Source organism: Emydura macquarii, unplaced genomic scaffold (assembly GCF_026122565.2).
Source record: "Emydura macquarii macquarii isolate MOO-44397 ecotype Brisbane River unplaced genomic scaffold, CSIRO-AGI_Emac_v2 contig_3534, whole genome shotgun sequence".
Lineage (NCBI taxonomy): Eukaryota > Metazoa > Chordata > Testudines > Chelidae > Emydura > Emydura macquarii.
In genome coordinates this window covers 71,502-86,731 of record NW_027133671.1, presented here as the reverse complement: position 1 = coordinate 86,731, position 15,230 = coordinate 71,502, and the positions used below count along the sequence as shown (strand labels likewise).

General features: G+C 52.8%; 1 protein-coding gene across 5 annotated transcripts in view; it reads left to right on the top strand.

Annotated features, from left to right (window-relative positions):
• The window catches only part of PRKAB2 (protein kinase AMP-activated non-catalytic subunit beta 2), a 41,233-nt gene extending 26,930 nt beyond the window's left edge, over nucleotides 1–14,303 (top strand). For all 5 annotated transcript variants that reach the window (XM_067536382.1, XM_067536381.1, XM_067536385.1 and 2 more), the window contains 3 exons: nucleotides 9,501–9,634; nucleotides 10,137–10,205; nucleotides 11,216–14,303. In XM_067536382.1, coding sequence (XP_067392483.1) covers nucleotides 9,501–9,634; nucleotides 10,137–10,205; nucleotides 11,216–11,293 — 281 coding nt within the window. In that variant the 3' untranslated portion in view covers nucleotides 11,294–14,303. The remainder of the gene's footprint in view (nucleotides 1–9,500; nucleotides 9,635–10,136; nucleotides 10,206–11,215) is intronic.
• The last annotated feature ends 927 nt before the right edge of the window (nucleotides 14,304–15,230 follow it).

Genomic DNA, 15,230 nt, shown 5'->3' with positions numbered 1-15,230 from the left:
CAACCACCTGCTGATGAGCCAGGCTGCCCAGGACCGGGCCCTACTCCGGGAGGTGGTAGGCCAGTTGAAAGTCCTGGAGGAGTGAGGTGGCAGCCAAGATGGGGTGCGGTCTATACGGGCCAGCAACTACCTGCAGAAAATGATGCGGGAAGATGACATAGAGGCATATCTTCTGGCCTTTGAGAGAACAGCCCTGCGGGAGGCCTGGCCCCGAGATCAGTGGGCCAGTGTCCTTGCCCCTTTCCTAGGGGGAGAGGCCCAGAAGGCCTATTATGACATGGCAGTGAAAGCTGCTGCGGACTACCCCCAGCTGAAAGCTGAAATCTTGGCTCGATCTGGGGTGACGGTAGTGGTGTGAGCCAAGAGGTTCCATGAATGGCGGTACAAGGAGGACAAAGCGCACCAGTCCCAGCTGTTGGATCTAATCCACCTAACTCGGAGGTGTCTGCGCCCTGAGGCCCTCAGCACTGAGAAGATGTTGGAGGTCCTAGTGATGGACTGATACATGAGGGGGTTACCATCAGGCCTCCAAGCCTGGGTGGGTCAGAATGACCTCTCTACCTATGACGAGCTGGTCACCCTGGTCGAGAGACAGTTGGCGGCCCGTGAATTATCCCTGACCCCCCAGGAAAAGACATGGCAGGCCTGGAGATTGGCCCCCAACCCCAGTTCCAGGACTATCGGGAGACCCAAGAGGACGGGACCCGAGTGCCGGGTCATTGAGGAACGGCCCGAGGATCGAAGGGGACCGGCGAACACAGGGGGCGAGGACGGGGAGGGCCGAACAAATAGCCCAGGACGGAGGGGGGCAGCTAGCCGGTCATACTGGTGTTATGGATGCGGGGAACTGGGCCACATAGCAGCCCAATGCCACATAGCAGCCCAATGCCCTAATGGGGATGAACCCATGCAGTGCAGTCTGGGAGGTCACAGGGGGTGCTGCAGTTTGATCGGCCTGGTGGGGGTTGTAGTGGCCCCCCATGGGTATACCAGGCAGGGAAGGATGAATGGCATCAAAACCATGGCCCTGGTAGATTCTGGGAGTGCGGTCACGCTGGTCTCCGGGAAGTTGGTGGGGTGAGACCAGATGATCCGGGCCAAGCCCACAGGGATAACCTGTGTGCATGGGACTGTGAATTTCTACCTTTTGGTCCCAGTATGAATCATAGAATATTAGAGTTGGAAGGGACCTCAGGAGGTCATCTAGTCCAACCCCCTGCTCAAAGCAGGACTAACCTCAGCTATCTCATCCCAGCCACGGCTTTGTCAAGCCTCAGCTTAAAAACCTCTAAAGATGGAGATTCCACCACCTCTCTAGGTAACCCATTCCAGTGCTTCACCACCCTCCTAGTGAAAAACTTTTTCCTAATGTCCAACCTAGACCTCCCACCCCTGCAAGTTGAGACCGTTGCTCCTTGTTCTGTCATCTGCCACCACCGAGAACAGCCTACCCCCATCCTCCCTGGAAACCCTTTTCAGGTAGTTAAAGGCTGCTATCAAATCCCCCCTCATTCTTCTCTTTTGCAGACTAAACAAGCCCAATCCCTCAGCCTCTCCTCATAAGTCCTGTGCTCCAGCCTCCTAATCATTTTTGTTGCCCTCCGCTGGACTCTCTCCAACTTGTCCACATCCTTTTTGTAGTGGGGGGCCCAGAACTGGACACAATATTCTAAATGCGGCCTCATCAATGCCGAATAGAGGGGAATAATCACTTCCCGTGACCTGCTGGCAATGCTCCTCCTAATGCAGCCCAATATGCTATTAGCCTTCTTAACAACCAGGGCACACTGCTGACTCATATCCAGCTTTTTATCCACTGTTCCCCCCAGGTCCTTTTCTGCAGAACTGCTGCCTAGCTCGTCGGTCCCCAGTCTATAGCTGTGCATGGGATTCTTCCTTCCTAAGTGGAGGACTCTGCACTTTTCTTTGTTGAACCTCATTAGATTTCTTTTGGCCCAATCCTCCAGTTTGTTTAGGTCACTCTGTATCCTATCTCTACCTTGCAGGGTATCTACCACTCACCCCATCTTCGTGTCATCCGCAAACTTGCTGAGGGTGCAATCTACCCCATCCTCCAGATCATTAATAAAGATGTTGAACAAAACCGGCCCCAGGACCGACCCCTGGGGGACTCCACTTGTGACCGGTTGCCAGCTAGACATGGAGCCATTGATCACTACTCGTTGAGCCCTATGCTCTAGCCAGTTCTCTATCCATTTTATAGTCCATTCATCCAACCCATACTTCTTTAACTTGCTGATAAGAATACTGTGAGAGACAGTATCAAAAGCTTTGCTAAAGTCAAGGTATATCACATCCACCGCCTTCCCTACATCCACAGAGCCAGTCACCTCATCATAGAAAGCAATCAGGTTGGTCAGGCATAACTTTCCCTTGGTGAATCCGTGTTGACTGTTCCTGATCACCTTCCTCTCTTCCAAGTGCCTTAAAATGGATTCCTTAAGGACCTGCTCCATGATTTTTCCAGGGATTGAAGTGAGGCTGACTGTTCTGTAGTTCCCTGGATCCTCTTTCCTCCCTTTTTTGAAGATGGGCACTATATTTGCTTTTTTCCAGTCCTCAGGGACCTCCCCCTGTTGCTACGAGCTTTCAAAGATAATAGCCAATGGCTCTGAAATCACCTCAGCCAATTCCCTCAGCACCCTTGGGTGCATTGCATCCGGCCCCATGGACTTGTGTATGTCTAATCCTGCTAAATAGTCTTGGACCTGTTTCTTCAACACTGCGGGATGTTCGCCTCCTTCCCATTCTGTGCCACCCAGTACAGTAGTCTGGGAGCTGATCTTGTGGATTGAGATCCAGGGGAATATCACCCGGGTGACAGCAGGGGTGGTCCCTTGGGATGATATAGCTGATGTTAGTCCTGCTTTGAGAAGGGGGTTGGACTAGATGACCTCCTGAGGTCCCTTCCAACTCTAATATTCTATGATTCTACCCGGTCTTGATGGGGAGAGATTTTCCTGGGTTCGAGAACCTACTCCCCCCAGTAGAGCCCGGGGTGGATGGCAAACCCCTGGTGGAGACCAAGGCACGGGCAGCCAGCCCTGCCCCCGCTTTTGCCGAATTTGCTCCAGAATTATTTTCACCCCCTGGAAGACCCCGGAAATCCCGGCGGGAGAGAAGAGTGGATAAAAAACTAGAGACACGAATACTGGCTGGGACCCAGAAAGCTGCCCTGGCTAGTAGGTGAACCCGTTCGGCAGGCCAGGAGACTGCTCAAACTAATGAGGACCCAGAGGCAGGTCCCAGTACCAGCAGGAGCAGCCCCGGAGACAAAGGTGAGGTTAGGCCCTAGAGGAGGGCCAGTTAGGTCCCCTACGGGGAAATTTTGGGCAAGACCAGACCAATGACCCACTATATGTAAATGTGAGGGAGGAGGTAGTGGAGATAGATGGCGTGCCCGTGGAGGGCCGGACCAAGGGCCCTGGACCGTACTATATCCTGAGATGTGACCTGCTGTACCGTGTGGTGCAGATACAGGGGGAGGAGGTGGAGCAGCTCTTGGTGCCATTGGAGCTGGCCCATACTCATTTGTTCAGGGGGCACTTAGGAGTAGATATGACCCTGGACCAAATTTTGAGAAGGTTTTACTGGCCAGGAATATGGGCGGAGGTCCAAAGATACTGCCTCTCCTGCCCAGAGTGCCGATTACACAGCCCCCGGCCTCACTTGTGAGCCCCATTAGTGCCCCTACCCATCATCGAAGTTCCTTTTGAGAGAATGGCTATGGACCTGGTGGGGCCACTAGAACAATCGGCGCGGGGCCATCGAAATGTGCTTGTCATTCTGGACTATGCCACATGGTACCCTGAGGCCATTCCATTAAGAAACCCCACCTCCAAAGCGATTGTGAAGGAACTACTCCAGGTCTTTGCTAGGGTGGGCATCCCCAAGGAAATCTTGACAGACCAAGGGACCCCCTTTATGCCCAGGTTAATGAAAGACCTTTGTACCCTGCTCCGCATCCAGGCCCTGCGGACCTCAGTATATCATCCGCAAACAGACTGCCTGGTCAAGAGGCTTAATCGCACCCTCAAGAGCATGATACGAAAGGTAGTGGCACAGGACGGGAAGGATTGGGATGCCCTGTTACCATACCTGATGTTTGCAATATGGGAGGTCCCTCAGGCATCCACTGGGTTCTCTCCCTTCGAGCTATTATACGGTTGCCATCCACAAGGTATATTAGATATAGCCAAAGAGGACTGGGAGGAGCAACTCAACTCAGGGAAGAACGTCATCGACCTCGTGGCGCAGATGCGGAAGCGGATAGCCCAGGTGACTCCCATAGTGCGGGACCACCTGGAGAAGGCCCAGGAGACCCAGCGGACCTATATAACCGACAGGCCAAGGCACGGAGGTTTCAGCCAGGAGACCGGGTGCTGGTGCCAACAGCAGAGAGCAAGCTCCTGGCCAGTTGGCAAGGTCCGTATGAAGTCGTAGAAGCAGTCGGAGACCTGAACTACTAGGTGAGGCAACCAGACTGCCGGAAGCCAGTACAGCTGTACCATGTTAACCTGCTGAAGCCCTGGCGGGACCGGGAAGCATGCCTGATCGCCCAAGAAGCGACCCCCCCCCAGGCAGGCGCCCACAGGGGGAGGTGAGAATATCCCCTGAACTAACCCCCGAACAGTGGACGGAAGTCATCGACATGGTCCAGTGAAACCAGGACGTATTCTCCAAGCAGCCTGGTTGGATGACGGCGGTCCACTATCACATCATCACCACCCCTGGGGTGCAGATGACGATAAAACCATATCGGATCCCAGAGGCCAAGAGGGAAGAAATTAGGACAGAAGTAAGAAGGATGTTGGAACTCGGGGTGATTGAAGAGTCCCACAGCCAGTGGTCCAGCCCGATTGTCCTAGTCCCCAAGCCTGACAGCACCCTGCGCTTCTATGACTTCAGGAAGCTGAACAAGATATCTAAATTTGATGCCTACCCAATCCCATGTATCGATGAGTTAGTGGACCAGTTGGGCAAGGCCCGCTACCTGACCACCCTGGACTTGACCAAGGGCTATTGGCAGATCCCCTTAGCCAAAGACACCAGAGAGAAGACCGCCTTCCCCACGCCCGATGGCCTGTTTCAATATACCGTCCTCCTCTTCGGACTCCACGGGGCCTCCGCAACCTTCCAGAGGTTGATGGACCACCTACTGAGACTCCACACCAAGTATGCGGCTGCCTAGCTGGATGATGTGGTCATCCATAGCCCCGACTGGGAAACGCACCTGGGGAAAGTAGAGGTGGTGCTCGACTCCCTCTGGAAAGCTGGCCTCACTGCAAACCCCCTCAAGTGTGCAATAGGGTTGGCCGAGGCCAAATACCTGGACTATGTGGTAGGGAGAGGCCTGGTAAAGCCCTAGTGGGACAAGATGGAGGCCATCTGGGCCTGGCCCTGACCGGTCTGCAAGAAACAGGTCCGGGCATTCTTAGGGATCGTGGGGCATTATAGGAGATTTATTCCCCACTTTGCCACTAGAGCAGGGCCCTTGACTGACCTGATAAAAGCTCGGGACCTGGATATAGTGAAGTGGACCGAGGCGGCTGAAAAAGCATTCATAGACTTAAGGACAACTCTTTGTAGCCACCCAGTGCTTATAGCCCCAGATTTTGAGAGGGAGTTCATGCTTCAAACGGATGCCTCGGAGACAGGGCTAGGGGCTGTACTCACACAACTAATAGATGGTGAGGAGCACCCGATCCTGTATCTCAGCAGGAAACTCCTCCCCAGAGAACAGAGGTACATGGTGGTCAGAAAAAGAGTGTCTGGCAGTTAAGTGGGCTGTAGAAACCCTCAGATATTATCTACTGGGGGGAAGATTCACCCTGGTGACAGACCATGTCCCGCTCCGGTGGATGCATACCAGCAAGGAGAAGAACACACGAGTGACCTGATGGTTCCTCTTCCTGCAGCCTTTCAACTTCCGGGTGCAGCATAGGGCCGGAAGCCAACATGGCAATGTTGATGCCCTGTCATGCCAGCACTGCCTCACGTCCCAAGTAGCCCAACCCTGTGGTGTTAAGGGGGGGGGGGGAGATGTGTGATCTAGCAAGGGCAGAGGGCAGTAGGAGAGTCCACGAAGGGAGGTATGTAAGCCCCAGAATGATCAGGGCTTTATTCCCTGCAGACTAGTCAAAGTCAGTAGAGGGCAATTAGGAGCAGCTGAGGCCAATTAAGGCCCAGCCAGGTGCCGGATAAAAGCCCACTGGTCCAGAGAAATAGTGCACAAGCTGGAGGAGTAGGTGTGCTGTGCTATTCGGAGCTAAGGAGCAGACAGGAGTGCAGTGGAGGTGTGGAAGAGCGGAGAAGTCCCAAGAGAGGTACTGAGCCCAGGAGGAGGGAAACCTGCCCCTGGCTGGACTGAAACACTCCCCCAGGCACAGGGGCCTGGGTCAGGAGGCCCAGTTTGGGCGCAAGGAAACAGGGCTGAGAGGCCAGAAGGACTGAGGGGGGGAAAGTAGACCAGAGAAAAAGACTGCAGCTGCAAATACAGTGCCAGCAGCTCATAGCTGCTAGTCATAGGGCCCCTGGGCTGGGATCCGGAGGAGTGGGCGGGCCCAGGTCCCTACCGCCCTCCCCGGGGTGATGGGCGACTCCCTGGCCCACTACAAGAGATGAAGCGCGAGACCCACTAGAGGGAAGCCAGCCGTCTACCACAATGCTTTCTTATCGATTACATAGTACGTTTTAAATTCTTTATCTATTCACTTACAAATACAGACACTGTCCCATCCAGAGAGAACAACAGTGATAATGGTCGTTACATACATGCAGAGATGCTTTATCACTCTACTTACATCAAGGATCCTAGGGCTACGCTTGGAGTAGGGTGGAGGAAGAATGGGGGGCTCCTTACAGATAGGTGGCAGGTGAGACAGAAGTTCTAAAAGCAAATGTGCTGTTCTCATTGGAATTAGAATCACTAAGAGGGCATCTGGCTTCCTGAGCCATCGGATGTTTACACTAGCCATTGTCCTTGAGGCTCAAGTATTTTTGTTAGCCATTTAAATGAGTTTTGACCTACAACTTGTTAGATGAAAACAACCTCAAGCCTTACACTGGGAATGGCCGACGGGATGGATCACTTGGTGATTACCTGTTCTTTTTATTCTCTCTGAGTCACTTGCCTTTAGCCACTGTTGGAAGACAGAGCTGGATGGACCGTTGGGCTGGCCATTCTTATGTTTAGTTTCTTTTAATATTCCAAGTTACACCTTGGGTAGTTGCTATCAACTTTTTTGGTAACAAGCTATAGCTAGCTGATTTAAATTTGTGTTCTCCATTCATCTCTGGTTCTTAATTTCCAGTGAGATGAGAATTCTCTCTACATGCAAATCATGAGTGGTTGCTGTCTAGGGGGTTCACAGTAGCTTGAAGACTTTAAGTATTGGGGTTCTCCTTTCCTGGGAATTGTGTGATTCAACTTTTAGTTTAATTGAATCTCCCTGACAAGATGCCCCCTTCGGCCATGTGCATACTGATTCCCAAAGTCTATTGCTCCAAGAGGAAGCTACAGTTTTTGGAATGTGCATGGGGCTGACTGGTGGCAACCCTGATCTAGAGAGGAAGGAGAATAGAGTGATTGCTTCTTGGGTAGGTAAGCAGAGAGAAGCTTGTAATCTATCATCAATAGATATTCAAGGCATAATTGGCATCTATACATTTTACAGCCTGCTGGGAAGAGAGGCTGCCATTGCGCATCAGCTGCTGTCTGGATGAATATCAGGGTTTATTGTCCTAATAGTACTGGTAATCTGTGTAGAAAACCTCCCACTTTTCTTCTGCTCACATTTCAGCCAAGATCACTAGGTTACCTCTCCAGATGCTAACTGTGCTGGGTTGACCTGGAATTGCTGACTGGGGAGTTCAGTCATGCATCAGGGAGTCCTGCAACAGCGAATCATGTAGGTCATTTGAGAAGCCCACCTCCTGCTGCTGATACATCTTACACAAAGGCTTGTGCTGGAGTGGGAAATAAGACTCTCAGTGACTCTCAGATAACCCCTTCAGTGGCAGGAAGTGCCAAGCCCTGACCGTGGTCATGGCACCTAGATGCATTTGTTACCCAAATAACAAATATCACAGGATCTTTTTAGGGGATAAGGCAACAAGCCACATTTATTGTGAACACAGAAACTTGGTAAATAGTATTAAAGAAAAGAAAAGTATCAACACTGTAATAATATTAATATTGTGCTTTACCTAGTGAAATAGCATTAATAATAATGTAAACACTAGGAAAACAGTACTAACATTATATCAATACTACAATTACAGAGACATATTTCAATTGAGGCTTTCATTCACACTCACACACACTGACAGGCATACACAGACAGCAAGATAGACAAACATACATAGGGATCTTCCAGATGTTATAGTTACCAGCCTCTTGGTGCTCATGATAGTCACTGGCCAGGTGACTAGAGCATGAGGATGAGGAGCAAGGTTCTGCCGATGGGCATCGGTACTCCTGGCTGATGTGATGTTGTAGACCCGAACCTCCAGCCTTCATTGTCTTGTCCCATTTTATAGGGAAAGGACCCCATGTAAGTCTATGGGTTTTGCATTGTCATGCTGCAACTACATTTTTGGTGTGATCCTTAATCACCCACATTGTTGCAAGCCTGATCAGATTTTGTCCTTTGAAATGGGCTGGCTCCAAAGTCATCAGGGTGGGTTCCTCTTTGGCCATTTGATCATCTTTGCTCCTTTCTTCTTTCCTCAAGCGTTTTAGGTGAGGCTGGTGTTTTCTTCATGTCTGTTTGGATATCCCTCACTCAGACCAATTGTTCAATTACTCTTCCTGTCTACACCCAACTCAATTGCTCAGCCATTCACACTTCAATCACTCAGGGCCAACTCCTAGCTGAAGAACTTACATATTATTTTTAAAGCAAACCTTATTTCATTTTTGACAGTGTCTTTTACAATTGAAAGTAGATATATTACATTTCACAGTGTGGCTTTTTATACTTACAAATATATTGAAAGTGAATAAAAAATAACAGATAAAATGGTTTTAAAACAAGTAGACTTATAGAAAGTAAGTGAACATTTAAAAGAGTAAAACAATAAGAGTTGAGGTTTTAGCTCTTGATTAAAGTTACAGTGTGTCAGGCTGAAGTTCCTTTTGGTAGGAAGGGGCGGGGACGGTGTTTGTGGCTCTGTTCTTTCATGTATTTTTCAAAATCAAGATTTTGGCCAACACATTCTCCCTGGAATCCACAGCTTGCAGAAGGTGTTGCCGAGGCCACGGAGCTGAGCTATTGTAGTGCACAGATCTGCTCTCTTGGGCTTGCAGATCAGTGCTAATCCCAGGTTAATCAAAGAAGACAGTGCTAGAAAGACTCTGCTGGGTCCCTCTAGTGCACCCTGGGATGTTCACTAGCGCTTTGTCCAAACTAACTGAAACTTGTCTCAAGGGATGAAGCTCCTGCTACTTCCCTTCACATCTCGTTGGTTTCTTGTAGATCTGTCTAGCTCCCCGCCAGGACTCTATGGCCAGGAAATGTATGTGTATCGACCAGAGGAGCGCTTCAAATCCCCACCCATCCTTCCTCCCCACCTCCTCCAAGTCATTCTCAACAAGGACACCAACATCTCTGTGAGTAACAGCCTCTTTCTGTGGGGGCACATGGCTGGATGTGGGCCGAGCAGGGGAGTTTGGGCCGAGCTCTTAGAGGCTCTGCAGTAGGAGCGAAGGTGGCCGGGGAGGCCCCCAGAGTTCAACAACATGTGCCACTGCAGTCCTCTGAGCTGTACAACCCCGGGGTGTGGCGGATCTCTGCATGCATCGCTCTGTCTCCATCCAGGTAGGCAGCCCTCACTGCAGGCTGGCTGAGGCAGGCCATACCTCTGGATAATCTGCTTCATGTTGGTTCCTTGCCCTCTGGTACCAAGCCTGGGCCACATCCTTGCTCTAGAGTCAGTGGAACATTGCTGTAATGCAGAGAGTAGTCTAATGTCCACTCAAATGACTGATCCCTGCTCACCCTAACATGGCCTGGGTGGGGGAGGAGTTTGAGAGTTGTTTCCGCATGCTGAGCCTGTCCGACTGCTGCTCCTAGTCTCCATTTGCCTCTATACACTGACCCTTCTTGTTCCAGTGTGACCCTGCTCTTCTACCTGAACCCAACCACGTCATGCTCAACCACCTCTATGCTCTCTCCATTAAGGTAAGAGATGGTCTCACCGCTGGCTACATGCTTCACCAGTAAGGGCCTAGGAGAGGCTGCTGCTTTCATGATCTTCTCCCTGCTGCTGCAGGATGTTGTGATGCGTGGCTGGAAGGCCCTGCCTGCTCCCAGCTCACCTTGTGGAATATTTTCAGCTAATGTCTCCGGGGCGAGAGCAGCAGCTTCAAACCATGCTGTCTGCCTGCCCAACTCAGTCTCCCCTGGGCTCCTCTGTCTCCTGACCTCCCCAGCCTCTCCCGCTTTTTTTTGGGACTGCCCAGTTGCCTGATGCTCCCTGCTCAGTACACCCTGCAGGTGCCCTGCTTTTCTGTCACTTCCATTGATACCCTGTATTCTCCTCCCCAATAAACTCCATTAGGGAGAACTGACACAGAATTTTTGGGCAGGTTCTCATCAGTCCCATCCTTGGGAGCTTGGGGGAGGCAGAGCAACCTGGTGCTCTGCCTTTGCATCCCCTGGGTGGCAGGAGAGAGACCCGCCTGTGTTTCGACAAGTTTAGTTAAATATGTGATGGATTCAGCTACCCTCACTGTGCTGAATCACCATAGGTTTTGTTGGAAAATTTCCGACCAGCTCTAGTGCCAGATGCTGCTGCTTTCCATCTTGCCCAGTGCACTGTTCCCAGATCCTCTTGTCCATAGCCTCATTGCATGGCAGTCATGATCTAGCTTGGAATTTACTGCCAGGGACTTGTCTGCTTGTCTTTCTGTGCTGCTTCCTGATTCCTCTGCTCCTCTAGCAGTGACCTTTCTCTGCCTTCCCACAGTCTAGCCAGCACAAGGGCAGTCTCTGCAACTGCTGGCGCTAGGAACAGCTCCGTGTTCTCTCCTTGAGTGACTGTCCTCATCTCAGATCTTGGCTGGGAGCTATCTCCCCCTCCCTTCTCCTTACTCATCCATGGAAGTATCACAGCACTGTGATGTATCCTGGGGCTGGGGTGTGTCTGCAGTCTACTGCACAAGCTAGCATGTGGCTGTGTTCTCTCGCAGGACGGCGTGATGGTGCTGAGTGCCACTCACCGTTACAAGAAGAAGTATGTCACCACTCTCCTGTACAAGCCCATCTGATCGGGGACCTCGTCCCTCGCCACATAGGACACGAGGAATGCCATGCTGTCTGCACACACTGACCACAGGCGTATGGAGAACTGGCACTTGGCTCTAGCCTTGAACCTGGCAGGGTGGAAGGGGACAAGCTGGCGCTGCTGGGTGTCGGAGTTATTCCCTTTGTGTTCTGTTGGTGGGATTTGATTTGACCCTTTCGTAGCCTCCCCCATGGGGTCCTCTGGCTTCGCTGCATTCCAGGGCATGGCCTGACTGCCTTCCAGCCTGGCTCTGTGCTGGGGAGTCACGGCAGAGGAGGAGCTGCCAGGAGCTCTTCCCCAGCCCCTCTGACTGGAAGGGTTTTGTCCAGTTCCTCCGGCTGTTGCTCAGGGTTGCAGTGGGGTAGAGCCATGTCGCTTTCCCTTCCTGCCCTGTGCCAAGGCCTCCCTCCTGGCAGTGTGCAGGGGCGTTTCTGCACCTGAGCTCTGCAGGCCTGGCGAGGGCTCAGATAGCTTCCTCCACCCCTCAACTCAGCAGACCATGGCTGAAGGTGGATGTGGCTCTCCCCGACAGAGGCCAGGGTTAGTCCCAACCTCCCCCCACCCCCAGTGCTCTGCAGGGCCTAGAAGTGGGCACCCAGGCATGGCCACCTCAGGAGCCAGCTCCCAGCTGTGGGCCCAGGCCCCTGATTGCCGAGGGTCTTGACTTCTGTGAGGCCAGCGGGTGAGGATTTCCAAGGCTCAGGCTAGAGCAGAATGGCTCAGTGCTGCTTTCCCTGGCCAGTGCAGGGCCTGCAGGATAGGAACTGCTGGTGTGATAGAGAGCCCTAGAACTAGCCCCACCCCCCCTGGGATGTCAGTGCCACATGGAGCTGGGTGCCATCTGCTGCTTCAGGCCTGCTCCATCGCTTGTGCAAGGCAAGGGAAAGGCTCCTGCTGCATCAGTGGAATTTGATCACTGATGGCCTTTAGACCAGCTCTCACGTGTTTTCCAAATGCCAGGCGGGGCTTTTCTGGGAGGAGCTGCTGTGCTAGGGCCTGGTCCTCCTGGGTCCCCCCCAGGGCTCTCTCTCACACAGGTTCTTGGCCTGGGGGCTGATCTCACTGTTGTTGGGATGGAGGCATCTCCTGCCCCATTGCACTGTAGTGGCTAGTTCCACCCCAGGACAGCCTGACCCCCGCTGAGTCCCTTCTCTTGCTCCTGCATTCATGGCTCTCAGTGCAAGGTGCTGCCCTTGCCTCAGGCTGGTCGCAGCAGAGAGGGGTGGGGGGCTCACTGGCTTTGCTGCCCTCCTTTCTGGAGGGGGTTAGCACTAATGCCTGATCTCCGCCTCCCCAGTTCACTTGGCCCAGGAACATTTAGCAAGTGGCACTGTCAGAAGCCCTTTGGGCTAAGCCTCTGCCGGGTTTAAATGGGAGCTCCTTGGGTGCCTGGAGGGAGGGGGTGTGGCCATTGTATTAGTTGCACTTTACCTGTCCCGAGGAGAGCACTGGCTCCTGCCCTGCTGGAGTGCCTGGGGGCGGGTTGCTTTGTGTTGGTTTGTGTGATGGGGAGATCAGCGTGCTGGGTATAGACCCTTGCAGCAGCTCTGCTGAGCCGGAAAGGGCGGAAGATGCCTGGAGGTGAGTAGCTGGCTGCCTGTGTGGGAGGCGACGCTGGTCCAGCAGCTTGCTGCAGTCCGGCCGAGGGTTCACTGACCAGAGTGGGAAATATTTGTTTATAGGTAGCAAGGAGGCAGGGCTGAGCCAATCCTGCTGGATGCCTGTCTCTTCCCCATCATCTCCTTCCCCTTTCAAGGGTGCGTGGGGCCTCTGCCCCAGGGTGTGCTGGCACTGGCTCTATTTATTGTTGGTGGGAGTATTTATTACCCTCTATACCAGGCCAGGCAGGAGGTATTAGCTGTCCACAGCAGAGACTCCTGCAAGTGACACTGCTTCAGCTGGCATAGCTGGGGCTGGTGCTAGCATGTGCAGTAGAGATGCCAGCTGCCTCAGTCCAAACCAAGAGCCAGAGGGGCAATTTGCTCCCTGGTGTAACCCCTGTGAGTGCCTGTCAGCAGGAGGGGGTAGTGTGGGAGTGCTGCTGAGCACTACAGTGATGCCGAGTTCACAGTGGAAAGCCCGGGCCCTGGGCCCTGTGTCCCCTCCCCGCTTTGCTGCCCACCCTGTTTGCATGGCTGTGGGGCTTGGCTAAAGGAAATGGCGTGCACTAGGACATGCTGGCCTCAGGCTCATGTTTCCAGCCCCCCCTCAGCTGGCTGGTGAGTCATTCCCCATTCTAGCTGGTAGTGGTGTGGGGAGGGCCAGGGTTCCTGGTGCTGCACAGTGCTTGTCTGGCTTGGGAAAGGAGAGCTCAGCCTCCCTGCAGGGGCAGCAACTGACCCCTTTTTCCTTGCCCGGGGCAGCCAGGATGGAGTGCAGCCAAGGAATGCAGTGAGTGGATCCCACTGTGCTGCGTGGCCGGGGGTCGTCTTGTCCCCTGAATGCTGCCCATGGATGGTGGACCCTGCTCTGAAGACCCAGCCTGGAGCTGAGGGCACATGCAAGTCCTTGCCCTACAGGAAGCAGCAGGTGCTGAAGCCCCAGGAGGCCCTGCTGGTTCTGCTGTCCCTGCCTGTGCTGCAGCTTGGCTCTGTTCTCCCCTGGGCAGCCACAGCAGGCGCACAGGGCCAGTGGCCGTGTAAGGGCTAGGTTAGCTGCAGCTGCCTCAGTCAGCCCCTTCTGTTAGTAGGTGCTATAGGCTGCCCTCTGCCTGCACAACTATGTTCGCTGCTGGCTGCTTCTAACTCCAGCTGGCTCCAGGAGGCTCTTCAGGCCTGCAGTTGATCTATCACTCAGGCAGTTGGCATTGCAGCAAAGGCAGCTCCTTGTTGCTGCCCCTGGGAAGGGGGGGGACCAACCTGGTTGTGGGGTTGCTGGAGCAGGGTAGATGGGGCACAGCAGGAGCAAGCATCCCTCTCTGATTTGATGTAGCTTGTACAGCCATGCTAAGGCTTTGGCCTGAGAACTGAGACTAATAAAGGTGGTTGGCAGGGCTTGTCCATGTCCATTTGTGGCTGTCCACCAAGGAAGAGAGATTCTATGTAGGCCCTAGCGGTATACCCAGCTTGGCTATTTGTGCTATTGGAATGGGGCAGCCTGGGGTGCCCAAACCTTTGTAAAAGTGGGAGGGCCATGCCAAAGCTGCCAGGCAGTCTGGACACTGGGGCTATCGGAGTCTGCTGCAAACCTTTTGGGAAAGCAGTCCAGACAGGATGGATGGGCTCCACCTAAACTAAAACAGAACCACATTGCTGGTGTGTAAAAGTAAACAGGTCATAGAGGAGTTTTTAAATTAAGGGCTGGGGGAAAGCGGACAGGGCAGAAGCGCACACAGATCTCTGAGACAGTCCTTAGGCAAGGAGTTATTAATGGGGAGTCTATATCCTAGTAAGGAGAAGAAGGCAGAAGATGATAAAGTACAGATAGGATCTGAGGAGAAACAGTCAAATGAAAAGGAGTCCCATTCAATAAGTTTACATGAAGGCAGACAGCTAGAAAGTGACAATTTTTACAAGTGGTTATATACAAATGCTAGAACTCTCAATACTAAGATGGGTGACCTTGAGTGCCTGGTATTCCATGAGGCTACTGATATAATAGGCATCATAGAAACTTGGTGAAATGATAATCAATGGGACGTGGTAATACCAGGGTACAAGCTATACAGCAGGGGTGGCCAAACTTACTGACTCTCTGGCACTCACTCCCTGCTGGGCAGAATCCTCTAGCCCCACTACCGTGCTGCAGGGCAGAAGCTCTGAGCTCTTTATCCCAGTCTGGTAGGTGGAGAATGGTGGGAGGGAGGCATAGGGGGCCCCATTAGCTGCACTTTAACTTTAAAAGCTGCAGCTCACAAGCCGTGGTTTGGCCCATGTCTGATACGTAAGAATGGCAGACTAGGTCTTGCTGGTGGAGTAGCA